This window comes from Pomacea canaliculata, linkage group LG1 (genome assembly GCF_003073045.1).
Source record: "Pomacea canaliculata isolate SZHN2017 linkage group LG1, ASM307304v1, whole genome shotgun sequence".
NCBI lineage: Eukaryota > Metazoa > Mollusca > Gastropoda > Architaenioglossa > Ampullariidae > Pomacea > Pomacea canaliculata.
The window spans coordinates 23,023,602-23,043,572 of record NC_037590.1 but is presented as its reverse complement, the minus strand read 5'-3'; the positions used below and the strand labels follow the sequence as shown (position 1 = coordinate 23,043,572).

General features: G+C 43.7%; 1 protein-coding gene across 4 annotated transcripts in view; it reads left to right on the top strand.

The window, feature by feature from the left end:
• Positions 1-19,932, top strand: part of LOC112573063 (dexamethasone-induced Ras-related protein 1-like) — a 51,988-nt gene extending 32,056 nt beyond the window's left edge. For 3 of the 4 annotated variants that reach the window (XM_025253067.1, XM_025253082.1, XM_025253091.1), the window contains exons 2-4: positions 11,360-11,543; positions 14,468-14,651; positions 15,057-19,932. In XM_025253067.1, the coding sequence (XP_025108852.1) occupies positions 11,360-11,543; positions 14,468-14,651; positions 15,057-15,598 (910 nt within the window). In that variant the 3' untranslated portion in view covers positions 15,599-19,932. Of the gene's footprint in view, positions 1-5,285; positions 6,305-11,359; positions 11,544-14,467; positions 14,652-15,056 lie in introns of those variants that run through there. The other variant, XM_025253073.1, reaches the window with a different exon arrangement.
• Positions 19,933-19,971: the final 39 nt, after the last annotated feature.

Genomic DNA, 19,971 nt, shown 5'->3' with positions numbered 1-19,971 from the left:
GTAGACTTTCAGGGATTTTAATTTTGATGTTTTTTCGCATTGTTTGCTTGGAAATGAGACGTTGCCGCCATCCAGCATGAAGAATGGGATGTCCTTTAATCTATTGTCTGTCCGTTAATCTTCGTTATCATTACTTCACGTACTCAAGACTCGATCACCCATTAAGACTTCAAGGCAGTGACTTAGCGACATTTTCTGAATAGTCATTGATTTCCCTTGATTTCAGCTTGACTTATTAGCCTAATCCGATCATTTACACTTTAAGATAGAAAGGTTATCAACAACAAACAGTTAATTTAGGATGAGTGAGTCACTAGATACTTCTCATGAAATCATTGGTTGCAGTAGACTTCCTGCTTCTATCCTGCACAGGATGAGGGGGATCCGGAGAGAAGCATCTTAACTTCCTGAAACTCCAGCCTGCATCACTTTCCTCGGTCCTCATCTCCGCTGGAGGAAGTAGTGACGAGACTGCCGCACCCTCTGCATGTCAAGCAAGATGCCGGGACTGCAGAGAGTTAGGAAAGGGATGTGCTTTTTTACATATTCAGAGAGTGGTTGCACGAAGCATAAACCTAAGATTTGTTATTGTCTGGGGCTTTATTCCGGTATGGAGGACAATGGATTCTGCATACATCAGCATTAACGAGTGATAACACTGTACCTCAGAGATAAGCAGCCCATTGTTTTTGCGCTCGCTGAGGACACGTGGAAAAAAGAATCTACAATTCTGGAACTTCAATATTAACATGATTTGCGAAGAAGTCTTTTTTAACCAAAGAGACTGAGACTGAGGCAACGAGAACATCTTGACTGCTCCTGCCAAATAGCTGCGACTACAGACGTGGGTAAGTACTAGTCTGGAAGTACTAGTCACACCTCCTGGGTCATTGCCGTGGTCTGTCGCAGCCTCAACCTGTCATCTTCTGTGGGCGCCTCAGTAGTGGCCAAAGGTACAACCGTCAAAGACGTCAGAGCATCTGAACAGATGGTCATTCGGTCTAGTCTAGACGAAAAACTAGACAATCAATCAGAAAGAGACTTATCGTTTGACAAAGTAATTTACTTTCGTGCCCTCCAAGGAGGAGGTTGGTGAGGAGGGGTGGGAAGAACTGATGTTATTCTCTCAGCTTCTTTCATCCTGTCAGCAACGATAGCAGTCTTCGCCATTTTTTCGCCTTGTTGGTTAGCTTTATAAATCATCAGGACAAAGTCAATGAAAGAAAAGAGATGCGAGCAGCACATTACGAAATACTTCATCTGCCCAACACACATCCTCCCACACCCACACCCTGCACCTCCCCTCCCAAACCACGAGGAAATGTCACCAGTGCAGACACGAAGGACTATTTGTGGCAGAGACCGGCATCTGGAGGTTAAACCACTGATTTTTTTCTCCTAGTCAAATGGCAGTCGGTCGTCACAGACTCCAATCACTTCTGCTGACCTCGAGTCACACGAGGTTGTGCGTCACCTTGTCCACGGCACGCGCGTGTGTATGCACGTGGGGTCGAGTTCCACGATTACTGGTTTTAAAATTGATGTTAGTCGCTAAGTTGGTATTCTGATTTAATTTATCCTTCTGTAAGAATTCTTTACCCTCCTCATCTGTTCGCTGTTTTCACTTTGTCTGGTGGGATTTATTTGTGTTTGTCGTTGTATTCATTATAGCTTGCTTCCTTTCCAGAGATTGCTAGAATTACTATAGCTTGAAGTTTAAAATATTTCCGTATTGTAATCAAAATTTTAAATGTATATCATTAGATAAAATTTGCAGGTTTGAAAAGATTTTTTTCACTTGCGCATTTTTTCATTTCCTTTGTTCTTTAAACTTTTTTGCGGTCATATACACTCATATATTAACCAACATCAGAACTTTCGATGAGAAAACATTAAAAACTTGGCATTTGAATGCCTAGGTCTAACTAAATCTTGACCTTAAGGTTGAATTTTTTACGAACACCTTCAGTGTACAAACCAGTTGCTAGGACTTGAGGCTAATATCAACAGTTCGCCAAGATAATGCCAGGATATCCTAGCCCTCACCTTTCTTTACTTAACTCCAGTCACCCCCAGGACAGGTGCTTGATGCTTTCTTATAAACATGTGAGAAACTGATGTATATTAGCCCTCCTTTGGAGATAATCAAGCTATTGACAAAAGCCAAATCAAAAGATTTTGTTTTCAAACAAAAATGTATGTATCGTCTGGTCAATAAACAGTTGCTATTGTTCTCTTATTTTTACAGAATAATATTTTAGTTAAGTATTTTTAAATTATTTTTTATTTATATCTATCATCTGACAATCGACTGTAATGCATAATTTACACAAAAAATCTTTGAGTAGTAAATTATTTTAAGTCGTTTTATTTGCAGTGACAATAAAAGCCTGTATTACACAAGACTCCAGCACAGTGCGAGGCTTAACATGTAGAGAAAAATGTTTTAACAACAAGCTCATTAAAAAACATTTAAAGCTCGAGACAACTTTTGTACCCTCGTTGAAAGGGTTAGGGAGAGAAAAACATTGCATTCTTTTCATCCCATGAGCTGAAGGCCGTTGATTTATCTCATTTAGCCTACTAGCCGGAGCAATTTGTTCCGCAAATTTTTTTTCATCTGTGATTTTTATTGTCAATTTTCTATCATCCCCTTCGTTTGAGCCAAACTTGATGAGTAGATGACGTGTGTGGCCTCAATGTAGTGCGAACTGGTGAACCATTGGTACTCACTCGCCCTTACTACTCTCTTGATGTCCCTTTCCTAATTTGTGGAGGTTGCTGGAAGGGAGTAGAAGTAGTAAAGGAGGAGAAAAAAGTCGCTCGCTCCTCCTCCTCTCTCGTACCCTCCTCTCACTCTCATCTGTACTGTCTCTGACTACCTGTTGTCCACATTAGTCTTGTGTAGTTAGAGATTTCCACGTCCTACTTAGCATTTGTCACTATTTCTGCAGTCTTTCCTGCTTTATCTACGCTACACCGCATCACGTTGTTTATTTACTGGCATTCTTACTTACGGCCGCCAGAGGGCGCTGATCAATTAATTTCCAGCAAAGTGACAGGAGGTGCGTGCAGTGTGGTAATTATTTCGGATCATGGCTCCACGGCCAAGTAGCTTATGGTCTGGTATCATGGCAGGCCACGAGAAATGCCAAAGGTCAATAAACACGTGCATTAGCTGCACGGCAGATATGAAATCTGCAGAACCGTGCAACATGCAAAGTGATGTGTGTTTGAACTTCTAATGACATAAAGCTTCCCTGGTTTACAAAAATTAGCGCTCAGGGTCTCTGTGAGGTTGCGAGAAGTCAGTTGCCATGCAGAGAGGGTGGCGGGTAGGAGAGAGGGTTTGTTGTGAAGAAATACTTTACATTTTATGCTCTAAAACTAATTTATGGCATGAACCTCTTTTCGACGAAATTAAAATGCATCGCCGTCTTGTCATCTCGATGTTCTTGCTCGTTATGAACAGTCCCCTTATATGTTTGAAGATTCCCTGAATCGTCTGTTTTGACTCAGAGTAATGCCATTTTCCTCATTTTCTTTGCTGTCAGATAATTTTTAAGCCGAACCTTGGATAATGGCTTCTGAAGGAGCATGAGCGTTCTCGAGATCAGTCTTTTTGAACCGTTCCTGTCAGTTTGTCAGAAAGTCGAAATGAAAGTCTTAAATCGTTTCGCCATACACTGTCACCTTCATGGCATTGCTATTTTTTAAATTTCGTTTTACCAGTCGTCTGCTATCCTTTAAGCTGTTCAAAATTCCTCCGTAGTTTCAATTTTCTAACGCTTCTTTCCATCGCTTGCCTATTCTGTTACCAAAATATTGGCCGAGAGATGTCTGTGCGACATCGATAGATGGACCTGGGGAAGGGTTTGTAGATGAGCTTTTTCTTATTTCCGCTGCCTTCATTATTCATTGCATAATCCTGTGTCCTGTGCGCACTGCATTGTGTGGGCCTGGATGTGAACCTCCAATCATATCATTTCCATTCAGCTACTGCCCTTTTCTGAGACTGCGCCATGTATCCTGGCAGTAAGTCACGTGACGGGCTGCGGATTTATTGGGTTAACCAGATCAATAGGGTGTAGAACTTGGTTAGCCCTCGCTGTCTGATGCTGACTGCCCTAGCATCTTCCTGCTTCAATTTTGCAACAGGCTTTTGCTTGTCTACCACCTTTCCCACTCTGTTTTACAAGATGACTATTGTTCATTTATTATTCTTTTTATGTTTTCATACTATACACGCCATGTACTCCCTTTGTAATACTCAAGTAGCCATTTTGCATAACCCATTTCTAAACATTTTAGTCGTTTAATTTATTTAGATAATTAGTTTTACAGAAACTTAATTTTAGAACTATTTTAACATTGTTTTAAATAATATAAAACTGTTTAAGCTGGACTTTTGTTCCTGTCAGAATATTTATCGTACGCTCTTGTACAACTCATATAAAAGAGGAGTTATTTTTGACAAAAAATGTTATTAAATGTTCTACTTTAGAACAATTTTAAGTTTTAGAAACGTGTTGTGCAACTAGCCCCAGTTATTATAGGCTATGGACTGTCAGTAAACGAAATTGCAGTGGAAGTCTCTGTGTTGAGTAGATAATACTAGATGGCGAGGCAGTGACATCACCATAATGAAGGGCCATGGAAAAAGCTGTCTGATCAAGATTTTCTGAACGGTTAAACGGGAAACTACCATGGGATGTGTGTGTGAGAGAGAGAGCTTTTTCAACCTCACTGCCGGAGAGTCTTTATGAAAGAGGGTCTACAGGAAATAGCCATGCTAAGGGCGGGCATATCCTGAGATGTTATGCCCCTTTAGATGAAACGGAGTTCTCTTGGTCCTCGCTAGTGTTCCCCTTATGTGTCCAGTTTCCTTTCTGGGTGCCGGCAAAGCCACTTCTCTCTATATTCTCAACGCTGCATCTTCCGTAAAGACATCTTTACGACATCGTTCATAGAATATTGACCGATTTTTTTTTCTCGTCGATATGAAATTCCATCCACAGTGCGTTTGCCAGCAGTTTGATAGCTCAACGTAAAGGTTGCGCAGATGACCCCTGCGTCAACATCGTATAGCAGCTGAGATAATGAGTCGCATGAAGACCCAGATGGACATGAGAGAAGCTGAGTGGGTAGGAATTGGGGTAGGAGAGTGCCACGTGTGAAAAGAAGCAGAGTCATTCGTTCATTTAGTCAAGATAAAATGAAAAAAAAGATTGTACCGACAAACAAATGGGAATAATAATTTATTGAAAAAGTTTGTAACTAAAAAAAAAATTAGAGCAAAGGATGCTACAACCTCTTCCTCCACCCTCCATTCCCCCATCCACCCATCACCTCGCTCCTTGTGTATGACACTTGAAGTGAGAGAATTGATTTATTCGGAAGCATCCAGCTGGTAAGAGCCTGGCTCGCGCAGTCGGCTCAGCTTCTCGCCAGGTCTTGGCGTCTGCCTGCAGGGCCACCGCCGCCGCCGCTAGTCCTCCGCGCACGACGTGATCTCGCGGCAACAAAACGTCACACTACGTCCCCCTAACGAGTTGCAATCCCCCTCCCCCCTTCACCGTCCTCTCCAGCATCTTCATCTCTTGCAATGAGCACGTCACTCTTCCGCTTCATGCATCTGCGATCGCCGCCGTGACACGACCTCGCTGATGCTCCACACGCACCAGGAGGAGGTGACCGCTTCCAACGATCAACGTGCAGATCCGACGACAGAAAGAAAAGGAAGTTGCTTCGTGTGCTTCAAAGCTTGTTTAATGACGTGGGTTTTGTAAAGTTTGGTTGTCTCTACAAAACAAAATGTCCAGAAAATTTTCCAGAGCCATTCTGCAGTTGGTTTTTGACCCCAGAGACTGTCAAACAGTTGTTTAAATCTTCAGTTCTGGCTTCCAATTGACTCCACGTGCTCATCAAGTGAGCACGATCATTGAACACTCGATTTTTATATCTGATCACCCTTCTAGACGTTCATACAGAGCGGCTGTGCAGTGTTCAAGAGCTCAGTGCTGATTAAACCTTTTATTGTAAACTAATTCAATGATTCGCCGAATCTGGTGGACGCGTATGTAATTGTGAGAAAGATGCATGCTGGTTAGGGAATTGCAGGATGCTGGCAGCAGTTTACATTTTCCTAATGCTGGACCATAAGGTAGTTCAGCAAATGTCGGTGTTTCTGGAAAGTGGATGAACTTCTCTCTGCCAAAGGTTTTGTTAGCGCCTGAGGCAGATCGCTCGTGTGGCCATGACTCCACTTGTACGAGAATATTCAAGTGCAAAGAACTGCTGGAGGGTAGGTATCCTGTTCTCATTCTTTGAGAAACTTGCTTGCTGTGTCTCACTTATGCAGGATTGCACCAGATCTGACCTTTTTCCTAGAGAAAACTTTAGAAGGGTTTTAAGTGAGAAAAAAAGAGAAAAAAGACTAAGCACAGTAATTTTGTGAAGTGCACAGATGTGTGTGGAGAGAGAGAGAGAGATGAGAGGAGGAACGATTTTTAAAAACTTCGCTTGTCTTGGGGTTTTTTTGTTTGTTTTTTTTTTGTTTTTTTTTTTTTTTTTTTGTTTTTTTGTTTTTTTGTTTTAATTTTATGATGCATTTTCTTTCCATTACTACATGTGTCGAGGCTTGGCTTGAAATCTCTTTATAACAAGAACTAACCATTCATATCAACTTTGTATCCTTCCAAGTCATCTTACTGCCATTCCATCATGTCAGCTTGAAATCTTCATCGGTACACCATTTCGACCACAGAAGACTTTATAATATTTACAACCTTTATTCTTACCACTAGAAACTGCATTCTACACTTGCTTCTGTACCCACACTTCCGAGCATCTGCCGTTCCCCTTCAAGTCAGCGGTCCGGTGGCGCAACGGTTAGCGCTGTTAGCGCCTGTCACCAATACAGTGAAGGTTGGCTGCCCTGAGTTCATTTCTCGTCTCGGGCACGCTGTTCTTTCTCTGCACGTGGCATCTGTATACAGGGCTGGCTGCTTGCCGTAATATAGCCTTAGTTGCTGACACGGCGTAAAACACCAATTCCCCCCCCCCTCCCCTTCAAGTCGAAACCCGTCAATCTCCGGTGAAGTACGAACATGGTGTTAGCGGGATGTAAACATGGATGTAAACATGGATGTAAACCTACTGAAGATATCCTATCCTCTGTAACAGAACTTGCTGAAGCCATCTTACCAGTCGTGTTGTCATTTAAGCCACAAACGTTGACAGTTTGTGAAAACACGAAAATACAGTGGCAGGATATCCCAGATACTCAGACAATATCATCCTACTTGTTCCATGAAGGCCGCTGGTTTTTTGGATGCACAGCACCAAGGATCAATCCATCAGCTTTACATCAGTGATCGGAATCGTGGATGAGGTTAGAAAAAACTTGCCGGGAATGTGGACAAACTGACATACTCGAGGATGATGGATAAACAAGTCTGGGCACTTAACTGTAGAAAAGATTAAAGTTCAGTCGATGAATAATGAGTAAGTTTATAATAAATAGGTTTGCTAACAATTTTTCAAAGCGTATGTCATTAATGGCAATGTTGCACAAGGCCTGAAGCTGTTAAGACCCATATTCATCCAGTTTATTCCTTTTTGTTTCTGAATATGCTGTCATTTTCAGAGAAACTTTGCTTCGTACCAAAGTCAAATGTCTGGTCTTAAGAAATAAAAGCAGCTACTAAAAATTCAAAGATATTTTCTCGCGCGCACACACGCACACACGTACCTGCAAGTACGTACATCGCAAATGAGAGAGAGAGATATTTCGGGAACTCGAGCCCTCGTCTAGTCAAGACAGCCGTAATTTCACAACTCTCCATTTTGTGGTTTCGCCGAAGTCGATTGAGTGATAGATGATGAGTCCTCCGTGTGCCCTCTGACCTCTGACCCGACTGCATTCTCGTAGCCTACGTTGTCACTGCCTTCTGATGAAGTGCGCGTGCGTTCTTCTCTGTCCGTGATGCACGAGCACGCGAAGACGTCATCATACCGAGGGGCACGTGCACTGTGACGTTACAACGTGGGGCCACATTACGGCACGCGCTCAGTTATCTCCACGTTGCAGTTTTCGCCCAGCACGTGGATCTGCATGCATGAGCCTTTTAAGCTCGTCAAGTCACTGAGCTGCCACGTAAAGGGGAGAGGGAAAAAGCAGATTAATCAGCTTGATAAAAGAGGACATTTTTCTCCATTTAATTACCTTTCCGTCAGGATGTTTTCCGGCGTGTCACTTGGCGCGATGTTCATTACAGATGGAGAATGGGGAAATGCTAGTCCAGAGTGGCAAAGTGCTGGTGTAGAGTGGCAAAATGCTAGTCCATGCTAGAGAAATGCTGACAGCAAGCAAACCAAATGTAAATTCAGATGCCACCGACTTTGATAGAACTCCTACCCTGTCTGTAGGCATGGAAGCAAAAATATATTTGAGCTGTATATATTCAAACATTGGGTTTTCTTAGAAGACTCAAGCTACGTCGGTGGCATCGATGTCATCTTCGAAATTGTCTTCTTAGTTCCTGTGTCCATCTCTACTTCTCCCGCTATTGGTTTGAAACGGCAGAACTTACAATCCACACCTCATCGTCAACCACATTTCTGTGCATATATTTCTCCCCTCTATTTCCCAACCAAAAACATGCTGAGAGAATAAAACTGTTTAAAGTTTTGTACAAGTCTCCTTAACATATCATTAGTTCTGTCCATGTGAAACATGTACAGTAATGTGCTGTACTCTCTTGGATGCTGGACTGAGGTCAACATCCACTCTCTGATCATGGAAAAGTCGCCATATCGTCAAATTTTGTGAATGAACGAAAAAACACTTTCTTAATTATTCATTTAGTGATAACGCTTTTTTTAACAATTATTTTCAAACTTACTGTGACTTGTTTATCCTAAAATTGTTATTCAATACGTAAACTAGAATTCTAAACTATTTCGACAGCTTGAACTTCCTGACGGTTCGTAATCTTTTGCTCGTCCCAGTAATGTGTTTCGATCGGTTAGGTGTTAACCGTGTTGCTATGGACAAACCACAGAGTAGCCTGAGCCTTTGTTTTGGCTTTTTTCCCCTGGTTTACATCGACCTCACTAACACTCCTCCTCACTAACAAGCCATCCTAATGAAAAGGTCAACTGATTCACATCACGATACGTGCTGCATTTCAGTCTCCATCTTTCTCCCGACTATTCCTTTCTCTCTTCTCTCTTCTCTCTCTCTTTCTTTCCCCAGAGCGCGTGCCTGTGTACCAGAAAGAGACAGAAGGATGTCACGTAATCGCCTTCCCCGTCCCTCACCCTCACCCCTCACCCTCACCCCTGGGCGTCAGTCTCGTGGTTTCTCAGACGCCGACGTGCGTTGCGTGCAGACCCGCGTGACGTCAAGCCGGCCATTTTCCCAAGGTCTTGCTGCTCCAGCTTGGTTTCGCGGCGGCGACAAATCAAACAAAACCGAAAAGGACTGGGCTCCATCGTGATTATTCATTGCGACAGCATTCTGCAGCGTCTGATGCGCGCCTGTGGCTGGCTATCGACTGATCAGACATTAAGCACTCGGTCTCTCGTGCTTGTCAAGTCTCGTGCGATCTCGCCTCGTTGTAGTCTCGTTGTAGTCTCGTTACTAAGTGGGTCACTAACTCGTTTAGGTTATTGCATGGGTTACTTCCTTGATTTTTGTTTTTCTTGTGGATTTTGAATGTGTAAATCGAGAATTTGTGAAGAAAATTCACTGTTACGAAATCTTAGTATGATCATGTACTTACGTGAGGGACAGAACGCAGAGATGGTGGCTTAGAAATGTTTACAAATGAGACACTTAAGTGGACAGTTTTCAAGTAAACGATTGTTTTAGTAGCCAGAAATTCCGAGCGAAAACGGTTTAGACCGTTGTTTAATCCTAGTGTTGTTTTCCTTGTCAATTCCTTTTTAACAATTTCCGCCATTCTCTCAATCCTCTCAAATAAAAAAATGAACGAAGATCACCTCAATCTGAAAACGAGATTATTTACAATATTTGCTCGCGAACTATATCCTTCCTTTTGTGGTCGATGATAAAAATATGACCATCTGATATTCTTCACGTGAAAAAAAGAAAAATGTCTCATATAGTTTTGGATAGGGTTCTTTAAAATAAAAAAATAAAGGAAGAAATGGAAGACAACGTGACTGCGCCAGTGAAGGAGACATGAGCGGATTAACGGCTTTACTTTAAATGTAAAAAGCAGATACTAGATCATTACGATCGATGCGATAATTTGCAGGGGATGACGGGAGCTGTGCACATATTAACCGGTACTGTGAAGTGATTGACTGCAATTGTGAAGTGATTGACGGCAATTGTGAAGTGATTGACCGGTACTGTGAAGTGATGGACGGAAATTGGGCGGAAGCCCCGCCCGTGACGCAAAACGGTTTGGGAAGACGAATTTTACGATGTGGGGCCAGACAAGGGCTTATAGAAGGCAGTAAATATTACAAAAACTGTTTCATTCGTTGGCTTTAAGGCTGCGAAGTCACGTGCATGGGTCAAGATGTTTTAGGAACTGTTACAGTGAATACCGTTCTGCAAGAGAGCTGTAAAATATTCAACATCAGTTGCAGAGGACGCCGAAGTTATAAAACTTAAGTACAGACATTTAGAGAATTAAACTCGCAAAGAACATGTGGCGTATGTCAGCCGCCAAACAGGAAAACAGTCTCTCAAACAAACAAACATTGCTCATCCATAGTACCACCTCTTGTTCCTTATACCCACACTATTTGTGTGTGAGAGAGAGAGAGAGACAGAGACAGAGACTTTAAATAAGTGGCTAGGTGTCCCTGGAAATATTGTTTATCGATGCTGCACGCAGCTTCGTGTCCAGCTCTGATCATGCAGTGTCCTGTGACAAGACAGTATCCTGACAGTGTCCTGTGACAGGACAATCTCCCGGTTCCTTGGCCACGTGTTTACCTTTCGTGCCGACGGAATAATTGCTGGTAGCACATGACAGTAGAGAGGATTAGCTGTGCCTAATTACCCTAGGAAACAAAATCGGTTTTTTCACAGACCTTTGACACCAGTGGGTTAGCCCTGGAAGCGTTTCCTGGAAGGTTCGTGACTTTGCAGACTATGTACACATCACAACACTTGGGCGTGTCAAAATTAAACTGTGGACTCGGATTATGGTAGATTATGCATGATATGTCTTTGGTGGTAGTAGGAATGAAACTTCTGTGATGTGCCTTCATTGAACGAGATGATAAATCGTGTGAGGTTGAGCAGGCGTGTGAGAGCGAATGTTTGACCAGGATTAACAAATTTCTTTCTATATATACACATCTATATCGACAGGAAGGTGGAGGGAGGAGGTGAGACATTAAAGCAGACCTCAGCCCCGTCGTCTCTGGAGGAGCGAAATCGCACGTGCGGTTGCCTGGGTTTTACAAGTCCTCTGCCCAAGATGGCGCTGCTGGAGCAGGCCAACAACGCTCCGCCGGAAAATTGCTTCCGCCTCGTCATCCTGGGCTCGGCCAAGGTGAGTGAACAGACTGAGAAAACTTCTGCACGTCAGACAGTCAGACATTCGTCTTGGTCAGTCTAGAGGCTCATCGTCATTTCCCTTCAATCATCAGTGAGCCGCAATAGTCGTAGCAGCTCGTGCGGGTAAATGAGTGCATCCTTGCGTGCGTGGGTGGATGAACGGGATCACGTGGTTATGGGCGTGTGAGTGTGTGCGTGTGAGCTTACCAATGTCTTTGGTGCCTAAAGCACAACTACGAATACATTTTGAAGACCTGTAATGTAATATTAATGAAGCTAGAGAGAGAAAGGAGAAGAGCAGCGGAGGTCTTGGACGTGAAAGCAGAAGAACTGAGACATGTTATGTATTTTTATGAACATTGTTCAGAGACAACCGTCAGTGAGCATCTTCCTTAAGGCAGCCTTAACGTCTGGATGGATACCTACTTATTAGACCTTCAGCTAATGTCCTTTGAAGCAACTAGAAGTAGCATATTGTCCCGAGGTACCTATCGTGTGTGAGCATGCAGACCGGGGAATAGTTTGATCATTCAGCGAAGCGTGCACTGGATGAAGTTCGGTGAAGTGAAGGAGACACTTGTGTTTAATCTGCATTGAAGTCCGAGAATTATTATTCGCGAGACTACCCGACTCGAGGGACTTGCTGACTCCTTCAAGGCGAGTAGACACCTTCCTCTCACCGGCGTGTGGACATCTACAAATGCACTGTCCTACCTGTCATCTCAAGACTGGTTTATTCTCAAGACCGCTTTATTCTTCTCTTTCAACATACCTCACGTTTCTAACTGGAAATTGTCTACTCATGTATAGGAGTCTAACCTAGCAATCCATCATACAGCAAATTGACAGCAGTGGAGGTCTAGAGTGGATACCACTGAGTTACGAAGTGGAAGTTTGTTTACAACGTCTGAAGACCTGAAGAGTATGTCTTTCCTCTTGTCCATAAAGTCTCTGTAGATAATTTAACCGGTAAGGACAGAGTGAGATATCTGGTGAGGATCAGATCGAGGCTGATAGCGTGCTGGGTGATGTTTTACAGATCACGTGCAGTCACATGCCTTCAGAAGCCATCCCATGGTCAGTAGGTACAATTGTCAGGATCGAGATGCACGCCTTTGCCCTGAGGTTCGACCAAAAACTTTTGTACCCATCACGCGACCGCTGGCTGGCGGCTCGTTGTCCGATTGTAAGCATCATGGCCGAGCATGTGACGCAACACGAAAAGTCAAGGCGTGGGACGAGGATCTGTTTGTCGTGCATTTTGTTTGGTGAATATGGTCTAACAAGTGTTTGGTGGCGACGCCTCTCGGTCAATACTGATGTCGACTCGTGTTGGGTTAGTCGAAGGGTGCGTGGACTCGGAAGGTGGGAAAGCACGTAAGCACACACATGCAGGCACGCACGCACACACAGAAGGCGGGAAGGAGAGAGTGAAAACAAGAGATTGGAGGTAAAAAGTGATCACTAAGATTCCCATTCATTGTTAACATCAGAATGGTGTGGGTTTGCGTGAAGGGGATGTTGATGATCATGGCGGATGCTAGCAGACAAAGCAAGAATTATAATTTATACAATGGCAGCATTGAGATAACTCCTTTTAGGTTATTTAAGGAATTTCTTTGGTTGGCAATTCATGAAGAGTTCAATAAACATAATCAAAATCCCCAAAAGCCTCAGACTTAAAGCCTTTGGTGATAATTTTTCTGGTAATGTTTAAAGAAAACATCTCGCGTCAGAATGTGATTTCCTCCCCTTAATACCATAATTCTCTAAAGGGTTTTCTGAACCGTAAACCGGGCTAAAGTTGTCAAACCTTAAACCAGTTTGGCAAAGACACATGTGAAGAAAACAGGAAACTAATAGTTTTGGGGCAAACGTCCTGAACATTGGAACACTGGCCAACATGTTAAATCCAAACTTTCATCCGAGACACTTCGGTGGTTTGACACTTTGATGATTTACACGGTTACAAAAAGCGTTAAAACAGCTTGAACCTAGCTTCATAATCTCTTCTACTCTAAGATGATTATCGCTTTGACTTCACTAATGGGAAGGAAAAGAAACATTGCCAACGGCAGTAGAGAGAAGAATAGTATGAGCAAGCTAGACCTTCCGTGCTGTGATGTAGAGGAAGGAGAGAGGATAGCCTCTTCAACGAAATCTTCCAGAAATAGCAAAAACGAAAATGTTGGTAGTTACGTGAGTGCTTTGTAATGAAATTTCTGAGTTGTTCCTTAACAACCTCACTTCCTAGGAACTTGAAAAAGTGTTTAAGACTCGCTAAACAGAAGGCCCGCAGGTCACGTGTGCTAACTCAGTTACAAGCCAGCAACTTTTATGTGTCCCTCAGGCCCTGCAACTACAACAACTGCTTACAAGGTTATCACAGCGTGCTTGTCAAGCATGTTAACTTGTTTTCTCCACCAGCAAATATTTTAATAGAATCAGCTTTTGTTCTAGCAGTCGAGCTTTGTAAAATTGGACAAAACTGTCACGAGTCACAAATTTATGCTGAAGGCTTGCCTGTAAACGATTTTGTTTCTGAAAAAAATGTAATACATGTAGTCCATGGTGGAGATGACAGCCTTTATTTTATGTTTTATTTATTTCTTGCTTTTGTCTTTTTAGAAATGTGTTTATAGTCTAGTAGCTGAGATACCCAGTGTCTTTGAATAGTAGTATCGCCGAGAAAAGATTTTGTTGGTTCTGAGAACGCCACCAACTGTCGGTTATGTCATTGGCCTACCAGAATTTTACTTTCGAGAATATGGAATCAGAACCGGTTTTTCATATCTTTCTTTATGAAAGCAGAAAAAGTAGAACCAAAAAGGATCATAAGAAGAACTCTGAATTAAAAAAGTAAAAGTTAGAGCGCTGGTGTTGCAGAGCTTTGATGTGATTGACATCGTGGTGTTTCAGGTGGGGAAGACGTCCCTGGTGCAACGCTTCCTGTTCAATCGGTACGACGACAACTACACCCCAACCATCGAGGACTTCCATCGTAAGGTCTATCGCATTCGGGGTGTTCCCTACCGCCTGGACATACTGGATACCTCGGGTATCCACCCTTTTCCAGCCATGCGACGTCTTTCGTTCATCACAGGTACACTGCTGTCAAGCTCCATTGTAGAGAATGTAAAAAGGAGTGGGTAGCATTCTCTTTTGGGCTTCTCCTCATGTAGCGTTCTCTCTCTGATGTCTATCCCTCTTAAAAGTAGATTTTCTCTCGATCATTTCAAGATTAGTGTGCAAGAGTTTGTCTTTTGACACTGCACATTTTCACAGAAAAAGATAAAGTTTGTCATGCCAGCCATGGTCTTACGATCGTGGGAGTGAGTGTTAGTTGTCAGAACCCTCAATTATACCGGCGCCATCTTTATGAGGGAGGGAGGCGTTTTATCGCCTGACCCTGACGTTTTATCGTCGATTCGCAACTTTGGTCCCAGAAAGATGAAACCCTCTAGTAAGGAACTGTTTTTTATCAGATAATTCCCCATATGGTGTGCAGGTGATCTGTTCGTCCTGGTGTTTAGCGTGGACAACCGCGAGTCCTTCAATGAGGTGATCCGCCTTCGTGAGCAGATCCTGGAGTGCAAGAAGCAGTGCCAGAAGGTGGGCGTGCCCAATCTCCTCAACATTCCCATGGTCATCGTTGGCAACAAGGTGGACCGCGATGCTCACAGAGTGATCGACCCCTCGGACGTCGCGGCTCTGCTGGGCGGACAGCCGAACTGTGTGTGCGTAGAGACTTCCGCCAAGAAAAACACCAACGTGGACGAGGTCTTCAAGCAGCTCTTCACTCTGGCTCACCTTCCGGCCGAAATGAGCCCGTCCATGCACCGGAAGGTGACGCCGTGGTACGAGGGTCGCAGCGGCAACCAGCAGGGGGGGCGACTGGTGTCCATCCGGCGCAAGATGAGTGACGCTTGCGGCGCAGTGGCCCCCAACGTGCGACGGCCCAGCATCAGGACCGACCTGCTGATGGCGCAGAGTCGCACGACCAAAGATGACATTGACCAGGCCCGGGAGACACGCTGTGTCATCCAGTGACAGGAAGAGAGGAGACGGCAGCAGATGACTGGACTGTGTGCAGGATGTGGCACTTTTTTTTGTGTGTGTCGTCGGTGCGCTACTGTCAATGATGTCAACGGAGGTGGTCTCCCTTAAGCGTCCAGTGGGGAAGGGAAGAAGGAATCCAATGCTAGCTTCAAACGTCACGTGACATCCCCATTTCCGCGGTTTGATACCGCGGTTTTCTCTGAAACAAATTAATGACACACATTGCCTCTCGGTTACATTTTGTAACAAATTAAAGTGTATTTGTAATAACCCTTCTCATATGAGCTCGCCTTATTCAATGAAAAATTTTTCAGACTTTAGTCTTTTAATATTTACACAGCAGATTCCTTTTGAAATTCTCAAGACATTTTAATTCATAATGACCGGCAATAGAGAGGTTCATAGATAAAAAGAGGTCGTAGACGATTGAAGAGAGGTCAATATAACGGTAGTGTGTGCATGTGTGAAAGAAAGAGATGTGAGAGCATGTATTTGTGAATGTGCATGCGTGAGCAGTGTTCAGAAACCGGAGTGTTCAGTACTTCCGCTAGTCTCGCTGTCAAAACATTAATTAAGCTAGCTAGTACTTTTGATGATTTAAAGCTTCTTCGTGCCCTCAGCTTCACGCTCAGTGTTTTGAGCGAGACAATATGTGACCTGTAGCGATCTGAGTGTTCTTATTCAGTGCTCCTTCGTCTTAAGTTTTTAATCCCCTCCTCAGTCGTTTCTTTGTCTGGTTTTGTTAACAGAAGCTGTTTTCTGTGCATGTCCGAATGAAATGTAAAGGGGCGCTAACATCGTCATAGCCAGATGCCTTATCTGTGTTGTTGTTGTTGTTGATGATGTCATACAAGGAACAGATGCTAATTCCCCTATCCTCTTCCCGTCCCAACCCCACCTACCAGACCATTTTCAGATATTTTTGAAAGAATCGTGACGAAAACGCTTCTTGTTATGTGCCCAAGCCCCAGTGATGCATGTGTTGTATTAGTATGGGTATTTTCAAGATGTCCATTGCTGTATTTAATTGTGGTTATTTTCGCTGCTTAGTTCCTAGTAAGTGCATCATTGAATTCTTGTACTGCTTTCCGTTCTTACAGGACGTATAGATCAAGAAAATTTGTCGAAAAGAAAGGTCCTACCTCACCTCTTTCCTGAGCAGACATGAAAAGCGAAGTATTTTGATTGCCTTGCCTCTCAATCTTAGTCAAACTGCTTTGTCTGCTGGACACAGACGTTTTATCTCCCTTGTTATAATAGATTGAGAAGGGAGAAACAAGAGCCCAGGCTGGCTAGGTTATTGAATGAAGACTTGCCGTACAGGCCGGCATCTCGTGTCTTTCAACTAGAACAGCTTACAGACAAATGAACTCGCACTTAGGTCCTGTCGCGGGGTGCAATCTAATTCCCTAACACTCTACCCTTAATGGACACATGTCTAATAGACGGAAAGGCCTAATAAAGCCTGATCAAAAAGAAAAAGTTCCACCGCATCTCGATAGATGACATGTTCTAACGTCTTCTTAACGGTATAATTACGTCCATCCAGCTATTTTTGAAAAGTACCCGCTCTAACCGTCGGTCTAATCGTGTATAGTAGTTGACTGGAAGACAGTTCTGGAGCAAGGTACACAGTACCCGTAGCTGCGTTACTGATAGTCCAGACAATGTGTCTTCAGCCATTAAGTTACTCACGAACCATCCCACGATGCACTGGGGCCACTGATTGGCGGCCTGGGCCTTCTGATGACACAAGTTCTCTGACACAGCAGGCCAGTTAAAAGATGCGGGTACCTCATGACTCACTGACGTCAACCTCAAGGTGCGCCACCCCGTGCTCACCCACCCCAGCCTGTGATCTGATTTCTCGGGATGTGTGCTTTGGCCTCGGCATGAACGAATTTCCATTAACATGAGAACGCCCTGTCAGAGTTTGAGATGTTTTCTGACGAAAACAGAGAAATTTCGTCGGTGATAAAAAGGGAGGTAAACAGGAGCAGAATGTTGTTGAGGACGGAATTAATCAAGTGTGCGAGACTGATTTGCATGAGCAAGCAGCCCACGTGCAGACAACGGAGTGGCTGTAAGCTGTTGAGTGCGCATGCGGTCGTTGCTGCTAAGTGCCAGATGTCCCCCTCCATGAGACTGCAGACATCTGCTCTTGTCCTACACATCTCATAACGGTCAGGGTAAACTTTGACCTATATGTCACGTGACACTATGGGTAGTGTCTGATAAACTTCATCCAAGATAAAAGATACCACCATGTTCTGTACATCACTTGACGATAAAAGGAGGACAGTAACTAAAGTTCAAGTAAGAAGAAATATTAAAGTTGGTTGTTAGAGAGATGTGGATTGGTCTTCTTTCTTCTTTCTTCCCTCCCTCACCCCAACCCACCTTCCCTTTGTTCGTGTTCCTAAACCTTAATTCTATGAGCTTAACCCTTGCACCAGTTGCTAGACTGACGACGGGGAGCTAAACCTAATACAGTTACAGAACTCAAGCCATCGAGTGATCCAGCTTCGTCTTCTTCCCAAACTACATCTGACAACGCCCCCTGGTGTTACAATGTAATCTCCGTGGCCTCTGCGTGAGACCTCAACAGTGATGAGGATCAAGCCGTTCCCAGTGTCATCTAGAAGAAAAGCTGAGGCAACACGACTTGTAGTGAGTACAGTCACCTGCATGTCACTGAAATTTCTCAGTGGGATCGGCTTCGTCGCTTGAACCTTGGTGTTCAAAGTGGTCGAAGCAGTGCAAACCATGTCGCCTTCATCTGATGAGCTAACGGCCAAGTCGCTAACTCAATATGATGAGATTAACCGTTTTTCTGGAGATAAACTAACCACTCAATATGTCAAAATGGACCTCTGTGCTAGGCATACAGTCGCCACTCATCACGTGGAGATGGACCTTTGTGTCAGGGGTACAATCGCTACTCACTGCATCCACGTGGACCTTTCTATCAGGAGTACAGCTGCTTATCAAATGGACCTTTTTGTCAGGGGTGCATTCGCCGCTCATTGCGTCAGCATGGACCTCACTGTCGGGTGCAGAGTCGCCACTCGTGACCTGAAAATGGACCTTTCTGCTGGATGTACGCTCTCCACTCATTAACTCGAGGTGGCCCGCTGTCAGTGGTACAACCACCTCGAAGAGGTTGCTTCTTCCTTTTTCTTGTATATCCTGTTTTATTATTGTTGTTTTTGTGGGTTTTTTTTTAAAAAGGAAGTTGTTGTGTATGTAGATAAATTCCGCTTTGGGCGTCGATGAACGTGCCTTGTACGTGCGCATGCTACGTTTGCTGTAGGAGGGAAGGGAAAAGCGTGGTATGGGTGAGAAAGAAAATTATCCTTTGTTGTCGATATTTTTATTAGGTCTTCTCCCAGGATAGAAGTTGTTTATTCACGAAGAAGACTAGTACAAGTATGTCTTCAAGTCATAAATCCAAGAGACTGGTCAAAAGCCTTCACAGCATCGCCATCTGCACAGACCTGGTGATCATTGCGCGCCATCTTGTGCAGCCGCCTGTGAGATGCTGGAGTAAAATGAATGAATTCCAACATCTTTGTTTCCATCGTGTAACTACTGTTTGCTGGAAACATTTTCGTCCTTCTGTTTATATTTATGTATAAATTATAGGTTTCGCAACAGTCTTGTTCTCATGATGGCTGCCATGTTCAATGTGTGATGCAAAACAGATTTGTGTTCGTATCTGGTTGTACGGAATACCTGCTTCAACATCTGCAGACATTGTTGGTGTAACTAAACAGCTCCGTTCTGCATGTGTACTGTGGTATGATAAACTTTCTGTCCTGTTGCTTGTGCCATGGACGGTCGTGAAGCTGTTGTTAAGTGCCACTCGATGTGTTTACTGTGTGAGCTTTCGGTGTTTCGTTTGCATTGGAGTGGTAGGTCCTTCGTGAGTAGTAGAATGCCAAAAGCCGGGCAGTCAGTCTTTCTGTAATGTCCAAACCGGCATTATTATGACAAAAATGTAAATCCCATCATTACTAACACTGTCTTGTTTCTTTGTCTTGTCGATAAAGTATGTTGATCATTTATCATATGGAAGTGAATTAGAAGCTGGACTCATCTTCTTTCATTTTCTTGTCAGCATCCATCAGACAAACTAAAGTTAATGTCATGCCATTATCTTCTCCTCACTTGTTATTGACTACCTGTCCCCTGTGCCCGCAGGATTGAAGACAGCTTTAGAGCGATGTCTTGCTGCCAACCAAATATGCTATTTTGTGTAATTTTATACGGGAAGCGTGACCAAAGCTGCTTTTATGTAATAAAGAACTTGTTCCGCATGAACAGCCTCGTGGAAATTTTGTCTGAAGGGGGATGGTCGTGGT